We start from the raw sequence: 25,542 nt of genomic DNA, 5'->3' as shown, positions 1-25,542 counted from the left end.
GTTGCTGGGGTTGCTCATCTCTGAGGATTCAGACATGGCTTTCTGTAACAGCTAACCACAAAAGCCCGGCCCTGGGTAACTACTAGCTACTGGCGAGTGCAGCATACGTCCTGCACGGCAAAGAGTTAATTTCCCTCTGGCTATTGCTTCCAGCAGCCGTCAGCAGAAGCGTTGTGCCTTTGCAGGGTTTGATCCGTCGAGGGGGCGGGGGTGTTCGGATGATGTAATGTAGCAACTCCCGGTGCTCGGGTAGTAGGAGGCTATGCAAAAATAAACTCATCTGCATTCATTTCTCTCCCTAGCTTGCGCGCGCAGGTTCAGTGTACCTGGAGGACTTGCTCTCGTACCTTTTAGAAGGAATCCGTGGTTGTTTGGCTAACCAGGGAGGAGGGCAAGGTTGGTGTCGCAGCTCTGGGCAGGGGGGACACCCCCCGGTGCTGGCGGGGGTGCACCCCTCGGGGACAGCAGCCTTGGTGAATGAAGCGCAGAATGAGCTTTGCATCCCATTTCTCGGAGCAGTCTTGTCTCCAGGTCTGTGTGTGGGGTGTGTATAAGTAGAAACGAATAGCAGTTGTCTGCCCCGGAATCATAAGCAGATTTTCAAAAGTGAAATAGGACATAACATCTATCTCCCTCCAGAAAAGTAGCCCCTTCTGTACAGGGTCAGGGAAGGTGCCCGTGGCTTAGACCCCTTTTTACAAAATGCTGCAGCCTGGCTGGGTAAGAGGTGGAGGACAACTCTAAGGCGTGCATGCAACCAGGTAGGAGGGGGGAGATGTCTGCACCATTTGCAGCCCCAGGCTGGCTGGTAAATCCCGTCCCTCTGGCAGATGTGTCGCTTTGGCAGGAGGGGCAGGTTTGCTCACCACCAGTGCCTTGCACCATGCTTTTGGAGGGACGCTGGCTTGTGCACACTAAGCCATAGCTTTAAGGACTTCATCTGTAGAAAAGGTAGCATTTCTTGTGCTGCTGTTTCAAAAGCATCTGCCCGAGCGAGTGTGTGCAGCCCTCGCACCTGCGTACTTGGCTTTCCAGAAATGGTGAAGATTGATGACACCTCTGGAATAGTTTGGCATCTCCCAGCCAAGGAAACATTTTCCCAGTTCAAAGAAAGTACTGAAATATCCCCTCTGTCTATCCACAAGTTCACAGATAAAGTAGGAAAGGGAAGGTAGAAAGAAAAAAACATCTCTCAAACTGGAAGCTGAGCTGCTGTGAATCCTTTTCCCAGCACCATCCTGTGTCACCTGTGTGCCTGGCACTGGCAGGAGACAGGGACAGAGCAGAGCTCAGCTGGCCTGTGTGGCTGGCAGCTGGGAAGGGTCTTTGGTTTTTATGATGATGGGTTCAGATGACAAGCGGCAAACAGATATCATCCTCGCGATGATGGGTTGGGTAGCCAGCACTCCCAGGTTTCTCTCTGGTTTGCCCGCAGACATGCAGATATGTCTGCACTGCCCTGAAAGTCCCTTTTAAACTGATGTAATTGTTTGGGCGGTGCTTTGGATCCATTGTGTAGTCTGAGTGAGATGGGAACACTGAAAAAACCAGACCTGTGGGATCATCTGTCATTGGACACTATTGAAACTGCCTCTGGTCTGGCTCAGCGGTGTGTATCCAGAACATGTCCCAGAAAGATGTCTTCTGCTCCACATCCTTTAACTGGGACAAGGGGAGGGGGGAATTTAGAAAAACAACTTCAAAAGTTGGAGAGCTTGACATTTTCGTGTAAAGGTACTTGCCTTGCAGAGCCCCACTCCAGCATTGCTGTATATCAGAGACCCACTCGAATGTTAAAAATGGCTTTTCTCATTCGTTTCACTGCCGTAGCCATGTCTGTGGCTCTGGACATGACCCAGGATGCATGCAAGACTCTCACTCTGTTTCAGGTGGTGGCAGAACATGGCACCACAGCAGCGCTTCCAGGAACAGAGATCCCTTGCACTCACTGGGGGCACAGCTTCACCAGGCTTTTCTTTTCAGCTTCATTTCAGGCTCAGGCTGAGGACCACAGTCAGTCTGGGAGTTTCCAGGAGCCCAGGAAAAATGGTCATAGCAGCAAAATCCCTGCAAAGCCCAGTGCATACACTCACCAGATACTAAATACTGAGCCAGCGAAGGGAGAGGGTTGGGCACATGCATTCATGTGGGTCTTCAGAGATTTGCCCTGGGCGCCTCTGGTGAAGCAGCTTGGGCTGCAGCAGGTCTGGTAGATGTGCAGCAGAACATGTCACTGCTTGGGTATATCAGTGGTTGGTGTGGGACAAGCAGAGACTCCAGGTAGTATTTCTGGCCTCTGCAGTGCAGCCCTTAGCGGTTGTCTAGTTCAGGTCTTCAGCGGGTCAGCACAGGGGTGCTAATTCTTTGCTTGAAGATGGGGAAGCTGAGATTGAGAGGAATATTTGCTGATTTTAAAGGACATATATTGTGCTTCACATGGATGAAGATCTCTCTCCTAGAAAGGGAACTTGCATTGCAAAGACATTCTTTCCCCCCTGGGAAATCCTCGCCTTTCATTAATGCAAGGGGATCCAGCTGCTCTCCAGATGCAGACCAAAGGAGTCACTTGTTTTGGTTGTAGGTTGGAGCCTAATGGAGGGAGAAAAAAGCAACTGCTTGGATTTCTGCAGCTGTTGCTCTTTTTCCTACTTCAGAGTGAAAGAGGAGGCATGGAGACCCCTCACCTTGTGACACAGGCACTGCTGGGGATGGCTCCAAGTGCCACAGTGCTGCGGATACAGGTGGCTTTGGGAAAACTGCATGAAATGAAAGTACCAAGAGGCAAATAAAGCAGAGCTGCTTCCTTTAAGTGCACAGGACGGGTGGCCAAGTCACATCCTCTGTGCTTATTTTTGGTGTTATTACTGTAACACCCAGGAACCACAATGCTCTGTGCTGTGAATATTTCACAGACAATATTTCCGCAAGAGAGAAGGACTTTAGCAACCAAATACTTAATGTGGAAGGGAAGCACAGGTAAGCGAGAGGACATGATGTGCTCAAGGTCACCTCACAAGCTAGTGGCAGAGTAAGGCAGGTAAGCCATGTCTGCTGGGGCCAGACCGCTGTGATGGACTCGCAGCATCCATCTGCAATGCTGCAACCCTTGCTGCTGCCCCAGCATCCCTGCATGCGGTCTGTCTCCGGCAGGGACGGGGCACCTGTGAAACAGCCTGCAGCTCTACTTACCCCTAAGCCAGCAGCCAGCTAGGCAAGAAGTATAAAAAAGTCTGGAAGAGAGGGAGATGCTGTTGCTGCAGCCAGAAGAGTGTTCATCTTGAGAACTAGCTGCTCCAGGAAACACCAGTGCTAAAATGCTGTGGGAAATCAGCAGTTTCATTTTTTCCAACATGTGGTTGATATGTACTCTAATTCCCCCATATTTAAAAGATAAATAAGCAGTGGGAAAAAGAAGAAACATATTTCACTTATTTTTCTGAATATTTATGAAAGTTAGCATTGTGTAGGCTCCCCAGCACCTCAGCACATATTTTCAATTACAAAAATCTTCCTACCTGCAGCATACTGTATTCGTCTTTTAAATATCATTGCTCCTTTCTTCCATAAAAAGCTTCCATGAACTTGTGCAAATATTTGCTTGCTGTTCAGTGGCAATTTGGATAGTCACCAAATCCAGGAGCACAGTTGTACAAGCAAGCTGTGTTCTGCTGGAGGACTCCCTGCAGTAGGCAGCTTCTGCTATAACTAAGTGCAAATACCTTGTCCACCAGCCCGGGGTGCTGCAGGAAGGGACCCACATCTCCAACTTGGAAGGGCATCTGTCAACATACAGGTAGTTTAGGTCAAAACCAGCAAGGCAGAGTGCAGTGGGAAAAGTTTGTCTGCTGCGCTTTCTCTTCACCACCTTAGTGGTCAGCTGCTCTTTAATTCTGGCTCTGCTTTCTAGATCTATATGCCGAGCACGTGGCAGAAATGTGGCCCATGCTGACAGAGGCCTGGGGTGTAGAGACACGGCCCCATCCCTGCAAGAAGAGAGGAAAGTGTTAAAATCATTCTTGCAGCTGCTGGTGTTTCAGTGACCAGGACCAGCTGGGGAGCCAGCAAAAGCCCCGAGGTGCTGATATCCTCAGTAAAGGCATATCTAGAAGCTTTCTATTCCTATCTGCAGTGCCATGACGATCTTTGAATTACATAATTTACAAGCTCTTAGCCGTGCCTTCTCTTTTAACAGGCGCAGGAGATGTCTTTGCAAATATGGTACCTTCGTTATGGTGGGGGGACACGGGCTCGCAGGTGGCTGGGGCTGTGCAGAGCTGGGGAGCATTGCCAGGCTATGGAGCGCTCCAGTTCTGGCCAAGCCTGAATTAAGCAGCAGTGCTGGGTTGGATCTGATGTGTGCTCAGGAGCACGTGCATCGTGGGCTGTCCACCCTTTGCTTCTATGAACACATAACGTGCCTGGGCCAGAGACCCCGAGGCTGCACAGGAGCGGGTGCATTTCTGAACACAGTACACTTCTTGCCTCTGCTCCTTAAAGTCAGAAAAAGCAACAGACCGTTTAAACCTGGGTTTTGCTGGCTTTTTGCATTCACAACAGGCTCTAGCAACAATATTCACTTTATTTTAGCTCTTTTGCAGGAATGGGCTTTTCAGGTTCCTCTGCTTGCCTGTTTTCAGGCAGCAGAGAGATCCTGAACAGCTTATGTTGGGTAAAAGTCACTGGTTTGTCTCTTCAGTCCCAGTGGTGTGCCAGGCGTATTTGATTGCTGGAACTAGCCCAAATTTCTTTCTGCACCCTTAATTGGGAAACAGGCATGGGGATGAGCAGGGGACTTCAGAGGTGTAAATAGATCAATCAGCCACATGGCGTCATCTCTGCTCTATGCAAATGCAGTTGAGGACGTGCTGAGGAGAAAAAAATAATATTAATTAGCATGTACTCCTTACCAAGCTCTGGAACTAGTGTGAATATATTGCCACTTCTGCTGATTTTAACGGACTAGCTAATAAACTGTCCAGGAAGGTGCCACCCTTCAGCATCTACCTCATCTTATCCCTCAAAATCCATGTGGGCTGTGTCCATGTCAGCAGTGGTGAGCATCCAATTGGCATCTGCTGAGAAAGGGATGCACATGTTCCCGAATAGGGAAAGAGGAGCAGCAACAAACTGTCCTCCTCCATCATCCCGGGGCATGGACATTGTGCCTGGGATGTCTTCTTGTAACTGTACCGTAGATGGTAAAAATACACTGACTTCTCCATCTTTGAGTATGACATCTCCAGTGCTGTCAGAAAGACTTTCCTACTTCGTGCAGATACGTGGGCAGATACATAACAGCGGAGAAGCTGCACAGCGGTGTACCCTCCCTTCCCCACAAACTTTTTATAAAGGCCTTGCTAGAGAGCTGCTTGATTGTAGCACCTGCAGAAATGGTTGTGTTGTATGGGATAGTGGATGGGGCTGGTTAGAAAAAGTAGGTATTTTACATAAAAAGTTTCCAGCTGTTTTGAAAATTCAAAATACTCACATGCCCCTGCAAATTGTTTACGGGGCCAATGAAGCTTTGGTGGACCCGGCTGAGCTGATACAGTCTCTCTAGTAGCTCCCGAGGTGGCTGGAAATATTCGGCATTAAATCACTTGATGTCTCTGGTTAGGAGCTATTTCTCTCTCTTTGAGAACAGGGCCTGAAGAAATGCCCCGAGTGACCTTGGTGCTCTTGGAAGCAGGTTTTTGAGTCTCCCAATTTTTATAAAATAAAGGTGAGGTGAATGTGTTTATAATTTCTCTCCAGTAAAGGGCTTGGAGAACTCTCTTGCTTGTGAGTAATAACAGTAGTTTCTGTCAGATGGACATGGGACCTGGGGTCACTGTGTGTAATTCCCTGTGTATGTAATTTGTCCTAGTCACATGAGTAGTGTGAAATTCAAAGTGGTCATTGCACTGGGTAGAGTATGAATTGAATTGTCAGGAAAACATGAGAAAATTGCACTGGGTATGTTCACCCATTCTAATGTAAACCCATAAATAGCCTTTTAGATTTAGTTAATGTGTAAGTGAAAGAAAATCTGTAACAGCAGACAAGGACCAGTATAATATAAATTTCATCTGAGAAATGAGGGAAGATGGCTACATTGCTCGACGAGCTTTGGGAGCACTCCTAGGAGGTGTGGATTTGGGGAGAGCTGGTCCATACTGGGTGCTGCACGAGCACTGGCTGCCCAGGTCTCGGGGAGTGAGACTTTGACAGGCTCTGGGTGCTTGTTTTTCCTTAGAGTGCTTTCTTGCTTGCTTCCTTCTTGTTTTCTTTTTCTTTCTTTTCCTCTGTCTCTTTGTCTTTTATGGTCTTGATAGTGGAAAGTGAGAGACCTTTGCCTTTCAAACTTACCTTAATATCCCCAGAATAGCATTAGCACCAACAGCTTCCTCCCTTGATGATGAAGGAATGACACTCAAAGAGGCCAGAGGAAAACTTCCCAGTTCCTTCCATTCTCACCCTGTTTTCAGACACTTAATTCTTTGCCACACTCCCTCTTAGGGCAGAAATTTTCCATGCTGCTTGTCCGCCTAGTGCTAATTTTTGCATTAACTGTGAAATGCTTCAGTTGTGAGATGTATATAACGCTCAGCTAAACAGGTCAGCTGTTTCTTGAGAGCAAGATATAGAAGAAACCGGGTTTTTTGTACCCACCTTATAGATAGGAAACTGAGGCACAGAAACATGGAGGATAAATGTATAAAGTGTCAAGCTGTCATTTCCTCACTGCAGAGTGTTTGAGTTTATGAACCTAACAATGTTCTTTTGACAGTTTTGTGAGTGGGATAATACCTAAATAGGAAAATGAGCTGACAGGTTTCACAGCTTCCCTGTTGAGGGAGTTTAGAATAAAAAACCCTCAGTTTTGCATGCTCTGTTAGGAGAAAATGTCAAAAACACAGAAGCACACAGTTAGAGATGGTGAGGTTCCCCGGCTATGGATCCAGCCCTGCAGAGGTGCCCGGGTACCCCATCAGGAGCAAATTTGGGATGCACAAAGAAGAGTAATAAAAGAGACAAAAATTGAAGTTTGGTGGTCCACTGTGATCCTGGAGAAACCTGCTGTCCCATTTGCTGGTGGCACTTGGTATCTAATGAACATTTGGAGCTACCAGCACTTTAAAAATTCCTGATGTACCACTGGATGAGATGCCTCGCTGCTGGCTCATGCTTCTGAGAGGGAGCCAGAGTGCATGCTGCGGGGCAGAGATGCGATGCTGGGGACGCGTTGCGCTCCTCATGTCGCGACTCGTGCTTGCAGGGACGTCTTCTGTGCCTGCCTGCACCCATCACCTCCATTATTGCCCTCTGAAGAGGGTGGCAGCTGACCAAACCATTAGCATAAATGGAAAAAATTGCAAAAGCTGCTTGGTTGTGAGTGCGCCGACCTCTTCCCATGACGAGTTCAAGCTTGTTGGCATGTGAGATGATTTCAGCTGATTCAGAGCTGTGGGATTTTCTTCCTTCTCTTGTGCACAAAAGCATTAACTTTTTGGACCTAATCATCATGTTTCCCAACATGAAGCCAAGCGGTGTGCTTTCATCTCGCCCGGCTATTGTGCTTAGATAAGTCCCTTGGTGTGGGAGTGCCCTGTGGCACTCGAATCAAACCGACACCAAGGACTTTCCGCCTGGCAGCCATCTCGCACGGCGCTGCAAACTGCCTGTGGGGCGTGTTTAGAATTTGTGCAGCAGCAAAAGTCTTTGCTCCCAGTGTGAAGCTGGCAGCATACATGTTTTGAGGAGCAAAGAGAGGGTTTTTGCATCCTCTGAAAGGTTATGATTTGCATTGTAACATCCCCAAAGACGTTTTTGCTGCCCTGGTGGGGTCCCTGTGGAGTCCCTGTGGGGGAAGCACAGCAGTGGATTGCTTCGGCTTGTCCTTGCGGCACAGCAAAGTGAGAAACGGGGCATCCTGCAGGAATAACCCTCATGCTTCCAGAGTAGTGAGGCTGGGACACACAAAGCTGGGCACTGGACCAGCTTCAGAGCTATTTCTGGATTTTAGCACGCTATAGAAACTGATAAATGGCATCTTTACCCTGCTTTATCCCCTTTCACATGGCTTTCTGAAAGTGAGGGAATCGGCGTCCTCCATTTCCTAACATTAAAGGAATGTTTACTTGGCCTGATTTTACAAAAGAGATGAGGGTCAGGTGGTTATCCTCCTCCCACTCTTCACCCCCCACCCCCAAGATTTTGAACTCATGTGGCCAGTTTCCATGGTGCCCTCAAGGATAAAAAATTCCTAAAAAGTTTTCTGAGCAGAGCCATCCAGTTCAAACACGTGCACTTTATTAGATGTCAGGGAAACCACACCAGTGGGTGCTGGAAACCTACCTTGGGCATCGCAGCTCCCCATGGGCCCGTTGATGCTTTGGCTATCACACGCGTTTCTCAGCAGCACCCAGCTGTGGCACCTGGTGGCCTCTCCAGCCCCTCCTTGGTGGCTGCGTGATAAAGTCAACAGAGAAGTCAGAAAGGCGCCTGGGCTTTGGATCAGGCTTTACAACCTGAGATAATCCCTCACTTTATTATAAGATGGGGTTTTAAAACTGCAGAGCAATGAAAAGCTTCCACTGGGCAGTGGGAAGAGAACCCTTTAATAAACATAAAAATCCTATTAAAAATATATATACATAAACTGTGCTGACACATAGAGGCATTGGCGACAGCTCTCCCAATTTATCATGAATTTTGCAGTTGGCAGTGCTTTTATTTTTGATGCCTGACCATTGGAGTCCTGCTATTGCAGGAGCCTTTTTCTCTGTCTTTTTAATACAAGCAAGAGTCTAGCTGTCATTTTTGCAGGAGGAGGCTATAAAAGGTGAAATAAGTACAGTGTAAGGGATCTAAAGCCAGAAGGCTGGTCAAAAAATCCACAGTATTTTTTAATTTCGTTATTTTTTAACATTTGGAGTTAGCTGTGGCTGTGAACATTAAGTCCTATAGTGATGAATTGAATGAGCAGTTGGTTCATTCAGAGTACCAGAACAAATCAAGGAGTAGCACATCATCCAGAGTACTCTGCTATAAGGCAAAAATTTGTGTACTGAGTTAAGATAAGTGCTTAGGAGATGATCCAACGTACCACACCAAAGAAACAAACCAGCTGAGCGCCTTCATTTCTCTCCAAGCACTACAATAAATCCATCCTATATCTGCAGTTTCACCTGAAAGCTAAGAGGTGTCCTCAAGTGGGTATCTGATTGCTGTTAAGTTGGAACAAGGTCCACGGAAAACAGCTCACAGGGTATTCTTTTGGAGGAAGGGAAGAAGTCTTTGGTTGGCAGTGCTTTGCATGGACCTGATCCAGATATCAGTGTGGGTGAGTGAGGTATATTTCTGCTATGGAACTGTGCATTTTCCAGTTATCCCTCCTTAACCCTTTTATGAGAAATTTAAACCCATTTAAATTAGGTACAGAAAGGGGAAAAAAAGTTCTGGTGGCATTGCACTTTCTTCGAGCATCTTGCTCATTTTCCAGCGCTCCTCCAGAGCAGGAGGACTCTCTCCCAGTGCTTTGCTTCCAGCCATACAGGGTGCATGAGGCGGAGGGGTCCCCAGGGTGGAAAACAAAGGCAGAAAAATGTTGCTGTTTTCCCACCATTACGCAGACCCACGCTGTCGCGCGGTCTCTTTGGTCAGGGCTATAAACCAGGAGATTTTCCTTCTCTGCTTTCTGTGGCCACGTTGGCTGCTTGCAAAGACCCGTGAGCTGGAAGCTCATCATCTGGCCAGCATCCTCCCAAAGGTATTTTAAGGGTGCTGCGTGGAGCACCACCTCGCAGTGCTTACAGCATTTCATAGCACTCCAGTGGCAGCAATTCAATCTTTATTTGGGTTTTGGCCAACATTTGTTGTCCTCACTGGAAATGGTATTGATTATTTGAGCTCAGGAGCCAATTATGGCTGATATGATACTCACCACCTCATGTCCCAGGATGATGTGTGCCATGGAGGCTGCTTTGCTTCAACTGTACCTGCCAAATGGGCCGGTGAGGCTCTGGACAGACCTCTGACCTTTTAAATCACCTATGGTGTGAATAGGCAGTTTAACTCATGGCCTAAACCTTATTTGACACGTTTGTTGGGTTTGGTTTGAGCAGGGATTGGCATTTGTTTAACATCTCCCTTGGGGGTTGCTGTGTCCCGTGCTGTGTCCCATGCGGCATCTGTCTGACTGCTTCGTGGCACTGCAGATTTCGTGCAGCGGGGAGAATTTCAGATGCGAGAAAACTGCTGTGCCAACAGAGAGTGGTACCATGGGCTATTGGAGCCCACCAGCAACTGGCACCTAGTGTGGCACTGCCAGGCAAACTCATAGGTGAGATGAGTGCTGTGCTTGGGCTATCAGGATGATCACATCTTGCATGGGTTGGTGGGGTTCCATGCCAGCTACCGTGGATGAAGTGACAGCTGGAGCCTGTGAGCCTCCTCTGCTTGCCAGTGATGGTTGTGATGATGGGCAGCAAATGATGGTTACAGAGCCTGTGGGCAGCTGAACTGCTCCTGGGTGCTTGCTCCTGGCAGCAGGTCTGCAAAGTGTTACACAGTAAAACCACAAAAATCTAAAGGCTTCACCTCAGTCCAAATTCAGAGCAAAGACCCTTATTATGATTAACAAAGCCCAAGTCTCTGACCTCTCAGAGGTCCTTCTCAGCAAGAGGCGAGATGTCCTGTCTGATCAGAAGCGGGAGTGACCTGCACTCCTATAAACCTGTTGCAAGAGGATCTTGAGAGTCCAACAGAGAGATTTCCGTGTGATCTCGCAGTGAGAGGACAGGGCATGCTGCAGTGCTGAGGCTGTGGGGTGTCAGGAGCTCTGCTCTCCTGTGGGGGAAGCGGTGGAGATGGCGGGTTTGGTGGATTGGTGCTGAAACATGGGCAGTTCCTCATTTTGCTCTTTATTTATTACCTTATTCTGCTTCACTGAGTCTGCGTTAATGTTACGTCTGGTGTTTTCAGCTCTCCTTGGGTTTAGTGCATTTAACAGCTTCCTGGGCAAAGCACCTTCCCACGTGGCTTATTTGATGCTATTTAGATTAATTTATTGAGCCTCTAGCCTGGGTTTGTTTCATTAAAATTTGGGCTGTACTTTTCCATCTGGCTGCGTAGTAGAAACAGTGTCCAAAATTGGTATTTCAGTCACTTTCTATATATTTTTTGCAAAGTTAATTGAATTATGAGAAGCAGGTTACTTATGCAAATGCAATGGCCCCTGTCACACTTCATAGGGCCTGTTAAACACATAAAACCAAACACGATCAACACTTCCCAGTAATTACAAATGCAATGGGCAAATCAGCCTTCCTGCCCCCTGAGGAAGAGGTTGATGAGGTCTTCTTGGGGCAGCTCCTCCAGCACCGCTGCTGCTGGAGTGAAATGTGATAATGCCTCCGTCCACCGTGATACGCTGCATCTTCCATCACGTCCCTGACCCAAAAAAGTATTTAAACTGGTATTTAATGAATTGCAGCCAGGCCCATGTCACCCATACAAAGCAGGAATATCATCTACTCTGTTTATAGAGAGGGAAATGAGTTGTGATGTCTTCTTGCTGCTGGTAACGAGTTGTTAGCGGACTCGGGCACATCTGGGACATGCCCGCTGTGGGTGGGACAGGTGGGTGAGCACGGGACACAGCAGCACGCGGAGCTGCCCGTGCGTCCTGCGCAGCTGGCGCAGCTACTGGGGCAGCCGCACTGCCAGAGGCTTTTGGGGATGAGTTTGCAGAGAGGAAAGGTGTCACTTGACCTTTCAGTGATTTAGTTGCCTGGCTGCGTTAATGGCTTTGGGATGCGGGAAATGGAAGTGTAAATACCGATGACGTGCAGGTGGCCTCGCCTGCGCCTGCCTGCTCCGTGCTGCCAGGGAGCAAATACATGTCCAAAGAAGGAACACATCTTTTTGGTTTTTTCCTTCTTCTTATTTATTTCACAGGCAAGGAACAGAGGTGGGAATAAAGGAAAAAAAGACGTCAGCTGCTTATTAGATCAGCAGCAGTTGTTTTGAGCCTGAGCTTCTCTATGCCAATTGATGTAGCAAGCTTTGTTTTGGGGGTGCTTTTCTGATGCAAAGGGCTGTCTGATCAGAAAATGGTATTTTGCTGCAATAATTTCCTGCAAGCAACTTGCACTGGTCTCTCTGAGGTAACATGCTTTTGATTAATGCATAAACTTACCCACTCTCCCTGGTGCCTAGTTTTCATTCCATGTAAGCTCTGATTATTCAGTAAAAAAGAAACATTGGCCTATGAAGCTAAGCATCAAAATGCAGAACCAGAACCCTCAGTGTCCCCACTGTTTGCAGTGTGTTTGCTCAGGGTTATTTTCATGCCACACACAATTGAGGTTATTGAGGAGAGCAAAACGAACAGTATTTGTTATTCAGTTCATTTTGGGTTTTCAGCACTGTCGTTGTCTCACAGCAGTGGCGCCTGGGGATTCAGGGGTGTGAGGTTATGAATTTATTACATGGTGTCTGGAGCTGTACAGAAACAGCTCCCAAAGGTCTTGCTGAAGGAGAAGGGAAGGATACTGTATGGAGGAGCCAGGAGTGGGTGGACAAGAGTAGGAAACGTGGGTATGGAGACATGAAGTGGCTTGCCTACGGTGCCAGGGCGCTGACTGCAAGAGCAGCAATACTGGGATTTATACTTTTGGGCTGCATCTAACCTCTAAGCAAAGTGTGTAGGTTTCCGCTGGGACCTCTGCTGTGTCTTTGCTGGCTGGATCTGCTTCTGAGGTCAAGTTCCTTATGCCAAGTAGATTTAACTGGGATTATGCATTTGTAAGTCTGGATCTGGATCTGCACTGTTTGTTTCTATAATTTGCCAAACCAAAATCCAAAGTCCAGAGAATCTTAGAGAAGTTTATGCCTTCATTCCAGAGTCCGCATCTGGTTTTACGGGCTGTTAATACATAAAGGTTTCTTTAAAAGAGTTAATAATTTGTATTAAATGGTTTAGCTGCAGATTTTTAACTACTTAACGACAATAGACTAGAAGCAAATGGAATGGAACTGGTGTTATTCTTAAAAAGATTTCCATTATCTTAGTATGTGATCACCTTGTAATCTCTAGTGTATATGTTACACCATCTCTTACAGAGCTGCACGGCTTTTATCTTCTGCTTTAGAGGTGGAGGCAGCAGCCTGCAGATGCACAGGGTACCTGCTCGGCATCTCCGAAGTCTTGGGCTAGTGCCCAGGCTGCTCTGTCAACCTCCATCTCAAGGCCAGGAGAGCAAAATTTGGGTTTAGAGCAGGAAAAAGGAAACAAAAGAGACCAGAAAAGCCCGAGTAAAGTATTTGAAGAAATTGTGTGATAGAAGAAATTTGAGTTAAGTCAAAGACCTCAGGCTGTTTCCACATGGGGAAGTCAGCAGTGCTGGTCACCAGTGTCCAAGTGAATCGCTGAGGCTCATGTAGTTCCCTGTGTTGTCCTTGAAAATCTGTATGAATCGTGCAGTGGAAGTTGATGCAATCATATCTAAAAAGCAGCACAGAATCAACCTGTGAAGCAGCATGGGAAGCCCAGGAGGCTGGCTGGATAAATGGGGTCATCTCATTCCTTGCGGTGAGGTCTGTGCTAACCACATATGGACCAGGTGGTGGACCTGACTCTCTCTGCCTCTAAAACAAACCTGTGTCCTTCCCCTCTGTCTCTTTGCAGAGCTCCCTTCCTCAGAACATTTGAGCGTGGCTGATGCGACATGGCTTGCCCTCAACGTGGTGTCTGGTGGAGGTGGCTTCTCCGGCTCCCAGCCCATTGGAGTGACCAAAATTGCCAAGTCAGTAATAGCACCACTAGCTGACCAAAACATCTCAGTGTTCATGCTCTCCACCTATCAGACGGACTTCATCCTGGTAAGAGGACATGAGAGGACCAGGCAGAGTTACCTACCACAAGATGAAAGTTCATCTGGGCAGTTTTAATGACATTTCTGGGAACAAGTTGTTTGAGGAGCAACACAAATACCAACGTCTGCATTCCCCAGAGCTCTGTGCCTTGTGGTTAGGCTCTCTGACATCGCAGGAGCTTTTCCTATGGGACGAGGCATTTGTTGGTATGGGTTACCTGGTGTCTAATGAAAGCGCAGAACCCACACTGCAGTCTCTCCCTTAATGGAGGCACTGGCAGCATTTCCCACCATCACTCGACATCGGTTTTCTGAGAGTTAGAGGAGCGTAATGTCTGCTGTCAGGCTGGCTGATGATGGCCAAGAGGCTCCAAAGTTGTTCTGGGGATAGACAGACAGACAGTCTTTCTGTCTTACACGCATGTGTGTGCATGCACACAGGGCATGACCACATAAGCTTTATTTCCTTTGGAAGCATGGCTGAAGAACAGGCAGTGCTGAGTTCTTGAAGGGATGCTGGAAAAGAGGTGAAACATCTCCCTCTTAGAAGTCTCCACACTCTTTCCACAGTCCTGAAAGCACTGTGGTACTTAATCTTATATATATTTGCAGTGATATCACCAAATGTGCTTCTCTTGACACACATCTGGGTGGCAGTTATCTTTACACACCTGCTGGCTCAAGCAGGAGTGGTGTGTCCACTTTTCTGTGCCCTGAGAGTACGTAACCTCCGCTGCAGTGTCTTGTCACTTCTGGTGCATACCATCACAAGCTAATCCTGTTGTCAACTTCAGGTACGTGAGCGAGACCTGCCCTTCGTGATGCACACGCTGGCTGCTGAGTTCACCATCCTCAGAGTAGTGAATGGGGAGACAGTGGCTGCTGATGACCTTGGGATAACAAATGGATTTGTCAAACCAAAACTGGGTAAGAACCAGCGTGGGCTCAACTTGCCAGGGAGTTGGTCTCCATGACACATGGGGGTGAAAGTCTGCTTCCTACCTTCCTTCAACATTTTGGTGAATGTTTATCCTGTTGTAAGATAATGAACTATCTTAATACATGCCTGAGTGTTTCCCAGTTCAACCAAGGATTTGAGGAGGTGCGTAACTTGCTGAGCAATGCTGATGAGCTTTGCTGAATTTAAGCCTTTTAATGCTAGTTTCACATTTCTAGAGGAGACACACATTTTGTAGGACAGAAGGTTAAAATACAATTCATTTCAGTTGCAAAAATAACATTGTCTGTAGCCCATACTTTCATGTTTCAACATTTCAAAGGAAAATGGCTTATATAAAAGCTTGTTTAAGTATTGCAGTGATTGATGCACAGAGAATACTGTTGTTCAACTTGCACACTTCAATACCAGTCAGGATCAAGACCACTGTCAGCCCAGGCCTGTACAGAACCTTAGGATGCTTCCAGTCTAAAGGAACAAGCATCAGGCAAAGGGCACAATCAGGAAAAGCAACTACTTAAGTATATGTGTTTACCTATACACCTGTCTGTAATTTTATGCTTATAACCAAACAAAGCAGGGATCAGTTATTATGAAGTGCCACTCAGCCTCGTCACTTGATAGCTATAGATAATCTTGTTTAAGAAAATGAGCCTTATACACAAAGCGTGAAGGAAGAGCACAGTGAAACACACACTGGTTATGCACAGGTATGCAATTCACTGTGTTGCTGTGTTTAATAGTTGCATGCCTAAATACCAGCTGCTTCTCAGCTGCTGGCTGCAAGCGTGTTTGCCAAGCTGCTGCATGACAGCTGGTTTTTAATTTTTGTAGGTATTATGGCAAAATAGGCTCCCAGAAAGGAGGGAGAAGAGGGTGTACTGCCAAGCAACCACAGCCGGAGAAATGCCTTCCATAGCCCTGCTTTTTAAATGGTGGAAACCTGAATTTATTTCTACTTTTCAGTTTGTGTTGGCACCTCCTTTAGCTTACCCCTTGTCTCATGTGGATGCACCCAATGGCCTGAAAGCCCCTACAAGCAGAGGACTGACCTGTGCCCCGTGCAGGGCAGGGTACTCAGGATGATCCCACCCTGTACCCCCTGGACACCACAAGAGCAGGTTGTCCCCAGGCTCCTCAGTCCCTGTCTGAGGACCAACAGGGCTTCAGTAATGAGGAACTTTCTTGCAAATGCTGTCAGTTTTCTCTGCAGCTGCTGCCGGTGCATGGATAGCACATGCCTGGTGGGACATGAACCTGCTGCAGAAGTGGCTTCATAGTTTTGTGTGTCTGTGTGTGTCTCTTTCAGTTCAGAGGCCTGTCATTCATCCCCTTTCCAGTCCAAGTAATATGTTCTGCGTCACCAGCCTGGATCCAGATACCCTTCCCACTGTTGCTACACTCCTAATGGATGTCATGTTTTACTCCAATGGGTAGGTCCCAGCAGGGAGACAGGCTCCCAGGGGAGGTGTGGCTGGCATCTGGAGGCACAAATTCTCATTGCTGCTCCAGGATGCCCAGGGATCTGCTGTGGCCTTGTACTGCTGCAATGCCCTGCACTTAGGGAGGGAGGTTTCGCAGGCTCAAGACAGTTGTCCTGACAGGTTGAAGCCAATTAGGAGATTGAGGGTGCCCAAAGACATCCATTGGCTTTGGAAAGCTGAGCCTTTTCAGATTTAAGCTAAGAGTAGCAATGTGATCAATGTGCTGCATATCAACATATGACTGGAGGATATACAGCTGGCTCTGCTGCTGCCCATTGGTGCCTGTGGCTCCTGGCCCAGAGCCTCCTGCAAGAAGACCTTGGGGCTGGGATGCGAGAGTTTTGCCAGTTGTGGGGACTGGCATTTTTTTTCCCTGCAAAATCAAAAAAAATGAAAAGCAGTATAATGTGACAGAACTCAGTGTCACTTCCCTAAGTCAGCGTATGAATGTGTCTGGTTTCACTGGCTATATCTGCTTTAAAAGCCTTCCTTTACTCTTCTAGCCACAGTTAATGCTTTTCTCTTCTGTTTCTTCAGAGTAAAAGACTCAGTGGTGGGCAACGAGGACTCGGGACATATTCGCTTTTTCTCCTTTTCTCTCATTGAGGGTTACATCTCCTTGGTCATGGATGTCCAGACACAGCAGAGGTGAGCTTTGGTCTTAGGGTCTCCTGGACCCCAAAAAAGCACCTGGGATGTTCTCAAAGGAGCAGAAAGCAGCTTAAGCTCTTCCTTGTTAATTCTTGGGAGCCTCATTGCATGGGTGTCACATGTCTGTACACCCTGTCACTTTTCTGAGTGAAGTCTGGCATGTTAGTTCCAGCTTCTGAATTTTGGGCTTGTCTGTCCAAGCCCTCAGTGAAATCACAAGCCAATGTAATGTAGGATTATCTCACTTTTGAAAGAGGAACACTGGAGCAAAGTGATTTTGACATTTTTATTCCGTTGTTCATTAGTTGTGCTTTTAAGAGCAAAACACAAAAAAATATGGTGTACGTCAAAAAAATATGGTGTACGTCGTTGAAGTTTTACTGCTAAAGGCCAAAAGTAGGGTGGGGACGTCAGTGATGCTGTCCTCCTGCTTTGCTTTTACACATGGCTGGGCCTGGTGCGGAGTCTCATTGTGATGATAATGTACTGAGTCATCCCTGTGCAGCGGGAGCCCATGACTCGTTTGTCTGGCAAGGAGAAAGTCAGCTAGGGAGCAAATATCAGCCTCTGTGTGTGTGTACTTCTGCAGCTTCACATCACAGAAGTCTCCGAGGTCTGGAGGCTAGACAGGATGCTGCACTGAGATGCAATGCATAGATTTGCTTTTGACACACAGTGCGGTGTTTGGTTTTGATTCTTGCCTGCCCCAAGGACTTGTTTAGCAAACTATTAATTGCCCTCTTGAAAGTTTCTTCTACCTTAATTGGAGTAAACCTCTGTCTGCCTTCAAGAGAGGCTGGAGGGTTGGAGCAGCAGCCGGGAGCTTGGGGAACCTGGGCAGCCAATTCCTTCTCTGTCACAGACTGCCTGCTTGACCTTAGCCAAGACTCTTAGCCACTGGTCTTCTTTGCCCTGCTGAGAAATGGGGATCTCTGCAGGGATCCCAGGGACCTCCCAGGGATGGTATGGGAAAAAGCACTGATGATGCTGAGAAACAAAACCAGTGGTCACCGTTCACATTCCTAAGAGAGTAGGTATGGAAACATACTCTGCCCCTAGGTGTTTCTAAATGCAGCTCAAATCAAGCCTTCAGATTAACAGTCTTGATGTTTGTGAAGCTGGGGCATAGCTTGTTTCTTAGAAATCTTTTTCTGTGCCTCTCTGGGTGCCTATGCACACTTCCAGCATCAGATGCTGATTTACCACAGGACATCTGGAGGGGCAGGCAAGTGCATCTGTCCCCCCTTGCCTTAGGTTTTCTCAGTCTCACCGAGCTGCTGCTGCCACTGTTGTTGGCTTCAAGCAGCACAGGGATGCAGGAACAGCAGCATCCCCACAGGCAGAATCTGACACACTGCTGTGTTTTAATTGCCATGTTTGGTGTTCCTTTTCTTTTACAGATTTCCTAATAATTTGTTGTTTACAAGTGCATCTGGCGAACTCTGGAAGATGGTGAGGATTGGTGGGCAGCCTCTTGGCTTCGGTAGGTAAACATTTGGGGGATCAGTTGGTGCACAAGTAGTCAGTCGCCTCAGGGCATTCAAGGATGATGGAAAAATCCATCTGAGGCTGAGGCTTTTTAAGAGCCAGCAGTTTAACCTGACTTTGCAAGCTTGAGATTTTCAAACAGGATGAGCCTGACTCCTACCTAATAAGTCAGACTTCTAAATACACTTTTGGAAGTGCTGCATGCTTGACAGCTCCATCTAAATTGCATTAATCTGCTGGACTTTGGAGGTAGCTACAGCTGGGTCTCTGTTTAAGGAGCAAAAGTGGACAAAAAGATGGCATGGGAATGCATTGTAGATTACTGAAATCAGTGGTCAGAAGGCACTGTCGTACTCCAGTGTAGTCCTTGGGCAACTCTATGGCTTTAGTAGATTTTGCATAGATTTATAGCAGTCCAAGTGGGAGTCCTATTCGTAGACCTGTTTCACATCCAGTGCTGCAAACGTTTTCTCTACTGAAAAGAATATTGTACCTAAGTAGCACAGAGCAAATGCTTCATGTCTGCAGAAGTGTTCTTGTTATTTTTATGTCCCCTGTAATTTTGAGGAGTCTGATCTGAATACTGCAGCAAAGGCCTGATCTTCAGAAAACACTGGGGCTCCTTCTCATGGTCTCTGAAACAGTTGTAAAATACAAGCTTCAAGAAAATTTCTGAAAAATATTTGGCCAATTTTTATATTTAATTGCAACTTCTACACCAGACAACCAAAAGTAGCAAGAAGGAAATTTTCATGCACCTTCTCTTTATGCATCTTAGAGGCAAAATATGTAGAAATGGCATGGTACATGTCATTGATGGGACATCAGGACACCTACCAGTCCCCTAAATATGCAATGTTTAAAATCAAGTTAGAATGTTCAATTTGGATCAGTGAAACTCAGATTTCATCTGGAAAAAATGTACCATTGATCTGTGATGAACAGGGCAGATGAACCATTTAAATTGTCATGAAATCCTGTCTCGGGGGCTGTGGTGGTCTGTGGTCTAGGAACCATGTGTCCAGGCCAACCAGTGGGTCAGCATCTCCTCTCTCAGAGATGCAGGGCAAAGTGTTTAATAGCAACAACTAAAGAGAAAAATGGAGGTTAAGGGTATATGAGACTGGTTTGGGTGCTTCCTTCCTGAACATAATTAATTGCCTTTCTTTGGACCTCTGAAAATCATTCCAGTTCTAATGTTTTGTGCCTTTGGGGATTTACATTTCTCTGTAACAAAAAGAAGGCAATAAAATCAAATGTGCAATGTATCATGATGGCCCAAAGAGCCTGTTTCTGTGAGAACGAACACATTTTGCTAGAGATCCCTTCTGATTGGGGTTTGTGAAGATAAACTCCTCCCTGTATAGGCACGGAGCTGGCAAGGCCCAGAAGTTCTGTGAGACTGACAGGTGCCATTCAGACAGTGATTGACTTTTTATCTCCCCCACAGATGAATGTGGAATTGTTGCTCAGATTTCTGAGCCTTTGGCCGCAGCCGACATCCCAGCCTACTACATCAGTACTTTTAAGTTTGATCACGCATTGGTGAGTATCAAGACAGCTTCTTTGGAATAAGGGAGATCTTTTCCCTGGGAGAAAACTCATGATGAGAACATTTCCCATCTGGAGAGCTTGTTGGAGTGCCTTTGCTCTGACATTGCCCAGCAGATACCTCTCTCCAGCCTCCTGGCTGTCACTGCCCTGGGTCAGAGGCTCCTGAACCAAGCCCAGCCCTACCCCAAGGCAAAGCTGTGTTACAGTCTCATTCTTGCAAAAGGCTGGTCTCAGTCCTTAAAGACCTGCAGCAATGGAGACTTCATGACCTCCCCGAGCAGTCTCTTCCACTGCGTCACTATCTTTTATTAGAAACAGCCACAAACGCTTTCTGTTTTCCTGCAAATGTAGTCAGAGGCTCTAGACTCTCAGGAGGGTGCTTTTGTGTGTGAAGAACTTTTTGGAGAGACTCCCAGTAGCGGAGCCCTGCCTTCATATCTTGGTACCTGCATGGCCCTAACCTTTGCATTTTGAGACCATTCTGTGAGTCCTGATTATCTCTGCTGTCCCTGCATCATCCTCCTCGTGGTGTAGGCCTTTGATAAAATAGCAATAATTGGCAGCACAGGAAGGGAAGGTGATTTTGAAGCAGAGAAGGGTGTTGCCATGTTTGTTCTCATGAGTGCCCATAAGCAGTTGCAGCAGGGTCATCAACATGAGGGTCTTGCCATTCATGCAGGGTTCTCTGCTCTTTTATACTGGCGGATATTTTACCTTCTAGGCCTACCTCTGCTCTTCCTTTGGCTGTACAGGACACCCTCAAAAATGAGGAATTTCCCTGAAAAGGGAAAGTTGCTATGCCTGTAGCCACAAACAGGACGGCATTTGACTTGGAGCCCATTCCCCAAGTCCTGAGGGAGGGAGTCAGTAGCCTATGCGCTAACAAAACTCAGCTGCTTTGTGCCATTTATTGCATTATACTTCTTTCATCACTGTAAATTCACTGCTCAGGCCCTACTATTGACCTGTAAAAGCTCCAATGAGTTCAAGGCGGGTTTTTTTCAGCTAATTACTTTGGTTTTTCACAGTTGGTGTGAACCATTTGCAGCCTATAGGTCATGTGTGTAAAGAGTAAAAGTAAATATTATTCCAGATAGCAAAGGTCAAAGTGTTATATATGTTTGTCTTATTTTCCTGAATATTAACTGTGCTGATAAGATAAGCTAATAAAACACCATTTTAAAATCAATACTGTTAGCTTTGCCTCACATTCCTACCTGTTGTTGTGGCCCCAGGTGCATGCTTTCTGTGCAGAGCACAAGGTGCAGAGTGCTTCTAGTTGTCAAGCAGTATCTGGAGAGCTAAACCCTGTGAGTTAAAATAGATATTTCACTTGAAACTTGTGCCATACAATTGTGATGACTCTGCAGGCAGCTCCGCCTTTTAAAAGTGTCTCATCCTGCTGCATCTGAGCCCAGCAGATCCCTGCCTCCAAGCAGCTGGCAGGGTATTATTTGGGCCATGCCCTAAGGTCTGCAGATCTCCCTTACTCAAATCAGTATTTTAGCATTTTCCTTGCTACTTGCTGTTTTCTTTTTGTATGGTTTTAAAAGCCTTTTCATCTGGACAATGCTATTCTAGCTGCCAAATCCTTCCACCGTGTGGAAGGTGCATTTCAAGCCCTCCTTTGCTTGACTTTGCTCTGGGCGTGGTGGCTGGGCTACGTGCTTGCTGGCTCTAGGTTGGTTTTGTTGGCCAAGACCCTGACCTAGATTTTGTTACATTTTCCCCAACTTTGCTACCCAGACACCTTGACTTCTAGTGACATTTCTCAAGGTCTAAGTGCGTCTTGAAATCCTGTCTCTACATCCTCCCTCTCTTTATTTAAGGTTGTTCAGTTCTTGTTGTCAACAATTTAGAGTGCTTTTAAAAGCTTGTTGTTCCCTTTGACCTGATCTTTTTTCTCCTGTGCATCTTAAGGTGGTTTTTTGTTGTTTAACTTTTTATTTGACCTGGGTGTTAATGGTCAGGTCTTCCTGCAATGCTGTAGCTGTAGAATGCTGTTTGCCCTGGAAATCAGGACCTGTGCTTGAGAAGAAATCCCTTTGGGACAATGCTGAGATGGGAGCCTCCAGGTCCCTGGTGTGTCTCTCGGGCTGGAGAGAGCTGCGGTTTCCGGCTCCCTCTAGAGAGAGCAAGTGAGAAGAGTCCCTTTTCCAGGTGCTCTGCTCTCGCTGCCTCATGCTCAGAGGTATCTTGCTCTTCTTCACCAGCAGTTTGCATCTAATGAGGCTGAACCTATATCTGGGGCGTAGTTTGCAGCTTTACTTTTCCCTTCATGGTAGATGCTTTGATCTGCCCTCTAGCTGACAAGTGAACATGTTGGACCAGCTGCCCTGGGATAGGGGTCTTTTCTAAGGGGCAGACAGGGGTAGGACTTCTCCACTGGTGGCAAACTAGGATGCATCCTACAAATCAAAGCTGTTTGCACATCTGTCATGGAGAAAATCCAGCCCAAACATTTGTGGTATGATTGATACCATTTCTTTGACGTTACGGGAGTCAAGCATTTTGCGGTGCATGAAGGATCAGCCCATTGTGTTTAAGTGAGGAGGTGGGTCCGTGCAGGTCAAAGCCAGTTGGCCGGAACAGGCCGGTTCTGCTTCCTCCTGCTTCTGTACTGTGCTGAAGGAGCATATGGAGAGACCCGCTGATCATCCGCTGGGGCTGGCTAAGACAGTGTGTTTTGCAAAATTGATTCCTGTGTCTTTTCTCATTATCTTCTGGAGAGGCAGAGAGTCATACAACTTCTTCCACTGCAGTGTTCAATGTGCTGGGAAAAATGATGGAGAGGGGAGGCAGTGGAGAATCCTGTTTCACAGTCCTATTTCCTACGGTGGACGTTTGCTGGGGTTTTCTTTCTAACCCAGAAGAATTTGCCGTATGGTTGGTTTAAGATTATTTTCTTCCTTTCTCAGCTGACTTTTTTGTTCACACATCATCTGAGTTAGCCGCTCCTATTCCATCTTCCCATTGGAAAATTAACATTTTTCTTGTTATTGCTCATGGGTTTTTTCCTCAGGTTTGTTAAAAGCCTTGCAGAAAATCACAGTCCAGTTGTATTTCCACTGTCTGAGCTCTGGAGGGTGTCCAGTAAATCCAGGTATTGTACTCCTGGCCAAGGACTCAAATACCTCACAGAGGAGGCAGTCCCATCTTCAACTTAGTTAATGTGAATTATTTTGGCTTCTTGCAGCAGCTCACAGATAATTTATTTTTCCCTCAGTCCCCTTTCCACTTTTCAAAAGCTGTTATCTGCCTGTCCCCTGAGTGTCGTCTTTGAGTTTATGTAAGTCAGACACCTCTTTTCTGTCTGATGTAACTTTACTTGTGATACTCTTTTTCTACAGATGACAGTCACTCTGAGATCTTTTGCATCTTCTGTTACAAGCATTTTTTCTTGCAGTAAATGTGAAAAGACACCCACTAATAATTTTGTATATGGACTTCTATGGTTAAGTCTCATTACAAGACTGGATAGGAAAGCTCAGGTGCTATGCCGCTCCATCTGGGACCCCCCACCACAAGCAGACTGGCAGGTCTCTTCTTCTTTTGATGGACATGTTCCCCTGTCACCCAACGTGATCTCCCCACCCACACTTATGGGTCCCAAACCTGTAAGATGCCCCGGAGAGCCTCATGGAGCCCTTAGGCAGTCACATAAATCCATCCGCACAGGCGCCTTGCATGAGCAAGTTCCTGGCGTACAAATGCTTTACTGCAAAAGGAAGGGAAAGGAGGAGAGAGGAAGAGGAGAAGGAAAGGAAGACTCCGGAAGAGTTGCTTCCCCACCATCACCCACCACACAGACAGCAAACCAGGCAGATCTCACTTAGAGTGTTTGCTCCTAGGGGTACCATGGGTTAACGCTTCTGAACTGGAGGGTTTCTCTTGTAGATGGAGTCCTTTCTCAGCAGAGTTCAGGTGTCCAACAGCAAAGTACTTGGCTCCTTGGGACTGTTCTGGCTTTGTCTCCTGCCTCTCTGTTTCTTGTCGTCCCTCCCTGGCTTTTGCTAGAGCATGACCTTTCTTTTTGTTTTCTTGCAGGTACCTGAAGAAAATATAAACGGTGTGGTCAATGCACTCCAAGTCAGTCAAGCTGAAAAGCGTTAGAAATCTTCTGAGCTGGTTCCAGATGCTTTTTATTATTATAATTATTATTATTATTATAATTATTATTATTATTATTATTATTCTTTTTTTCTCACAGTATTTCTTGAAAAATCTGATTCCAGAGAGTGACATGAAAAAAGACTGTGGAAAGTTGGGCAGAAATAGCTCCAATAAGCCTTTGTTTTAATTCTTATTATTATTGTTATTTTATTAAATTTATGAATGAGGGGCAGGAGGAAAGGGAGTTCAGATGGTTTCCTGAGGTTCAGCTCCAAGGCGAAGTGTAACCTGCCTGTGTTCTCAGTGTGGAAGGAGCTACCTGGGGACAGCCGCCTTTCCCCAGCGCACAGCGGCACAGATGGCCGCATGCGTGGGCGCTCTGCTGAGAGGTTTCCGGCACGGCCGGGACGGATGGGCTGCTTGCTCAGAGAGAGCCCTGAAAACCATAAACAAAATGAAATGTGGAATTAAACAGAAAAGACATCGCAGAGTGCTGGCTTGTCTCCTCACGTCAGACTTTCCAAGGACTGTCCGTCATTGCATATGTTGAGATAGGATGAGAATTGGATTCTGTTTCCCCTCGCAAAACTGTTTGGCGTTGGAAAAGGGGAGAACATCCAGTTGTTTGAATTTTCCCTTTCTCCCTGCAGTCAAAGCCTGGCTGCTCCAAGAAAACCCGGGCAGGGGGAGCATTGCTCTGGCCCACCTCCTGGCAGGTGGTGCCACCAAGACTTCTGTCCGTGTTTGAAACTTGGCTGTTTTAGCTCAGTTTTCCCCAGTCACCCTCCCACTGCCCCCAGTGTCCTCCCGCCGTGTCCCCTGCTCCAGGACAGCTGCTGTCCCCTCACCCCCACTTCAGAGCCATCCCCAAGCCCTTGTCCCCCAGGGCCAGCAAGAGGAGGGAGGTGTCTCTTCTCCTGTCCCCGCAAGCTTTTTCCCATCCACTTTGTACACATTCACGGGGACACGGAGCGTTACCCGGGGTGCCGGGGTAGCTGCTCCTGCGCGTCCCAGGCCACCTTGGCCAAGAGCCACAGCAGGTTGTCCCCACCAGGGCCAGGAAGGTGCCCAAGCCCTGCTGGGACCCTCCTGTGGTTTTTCATCAGCTCCTTCATCACCAGGGTGGAAATCACTGCCAGCTGGGGACTTGACTCACAGGGTTTTTCCATTGGGTTCAGTGGGCAGCCCTTCAGAAGCAGAATGGTGCTGAAAACGCATAAAACCCGAGGCATTTCCTTCTGGTCCTGTCACGAGAAGATGTGGGCTTTTCCCATGGGGCAGCAGGAGCGTGTTTGCTCCTGGCTTGAGCCAAAGCTGCAGGCCAGCAGGAGCCAGGCATCAAGGCCCATGGTGGCACCCGCCTCTGAATCGTGCCCATGGCCACTCCCAGCACCGTGGAAGACAGCGGTGACCGGTGCCAGGAGAGCAAGCATCA

The 25,542-nt window shown here is 47.1% G+C and overlaps 1 protein-coding gene across 1 annotated transcript in view; it reads left to right on the top strand.

Moving 5' to 3' along the window:
• The window catches only part of CASTOR2 (cytosolic arginine sensor for mTORC1 subunit 2), a 125,083-nt gene extending 100,976 nt beyond the window's left edge, over positions 1-24,107 (top strand). The window contains exons 3-9 of the mRNA XM_075720128.1: positions 13,673-13,866; positions 14,654-14,786; positions 16,127-16,250; positions 16,839-16,949; positions 18,353-18,435; positions 19,891-19,985; positions 24,042-24,107. Coding sequence (XP_075576243.1) covers positions 13,673-13,866; positions 14,654-14,786; positions 16,127-16,250; positions 16,839-16,949; positions 18,353-18,435; positions 19,891-19,985; positions 24,042-24,107 — 806 coding nt within the window. The remainder of the gene's footprint in view (positions 1-13,672; positions 13,867-14,653; positions 14,787-16,126; positions 16,251-16,838; positions 16,950-18,352; positions 18,436-19,890; positions 19,986-24,041) is intronic.
• Positions 24,108-25,542: the final 1,435 nt, after the last annotated feature.

The sequence above is a fragment of the Pelecanus crispus genome, chromosome 12 (genome assembly GCF_030463565.1).
Source record: "Pelecanus crispus isolate bPelCri1 chromosome 12, bPelCri1.pri, whole genome shotgun sequence".
Taxonomy (NCBI): Eukaryota; Metazoa; Chordata; class Aves; order Pelecaniformes; family Pelecanidae; genus Pelecanus; species Pelecanus crispus.
The sequence above is the reverse complement of the archived record's forward strand: the minus strand, read 5'-3'. Positions and strand labels throughout refer to the sequence as shown.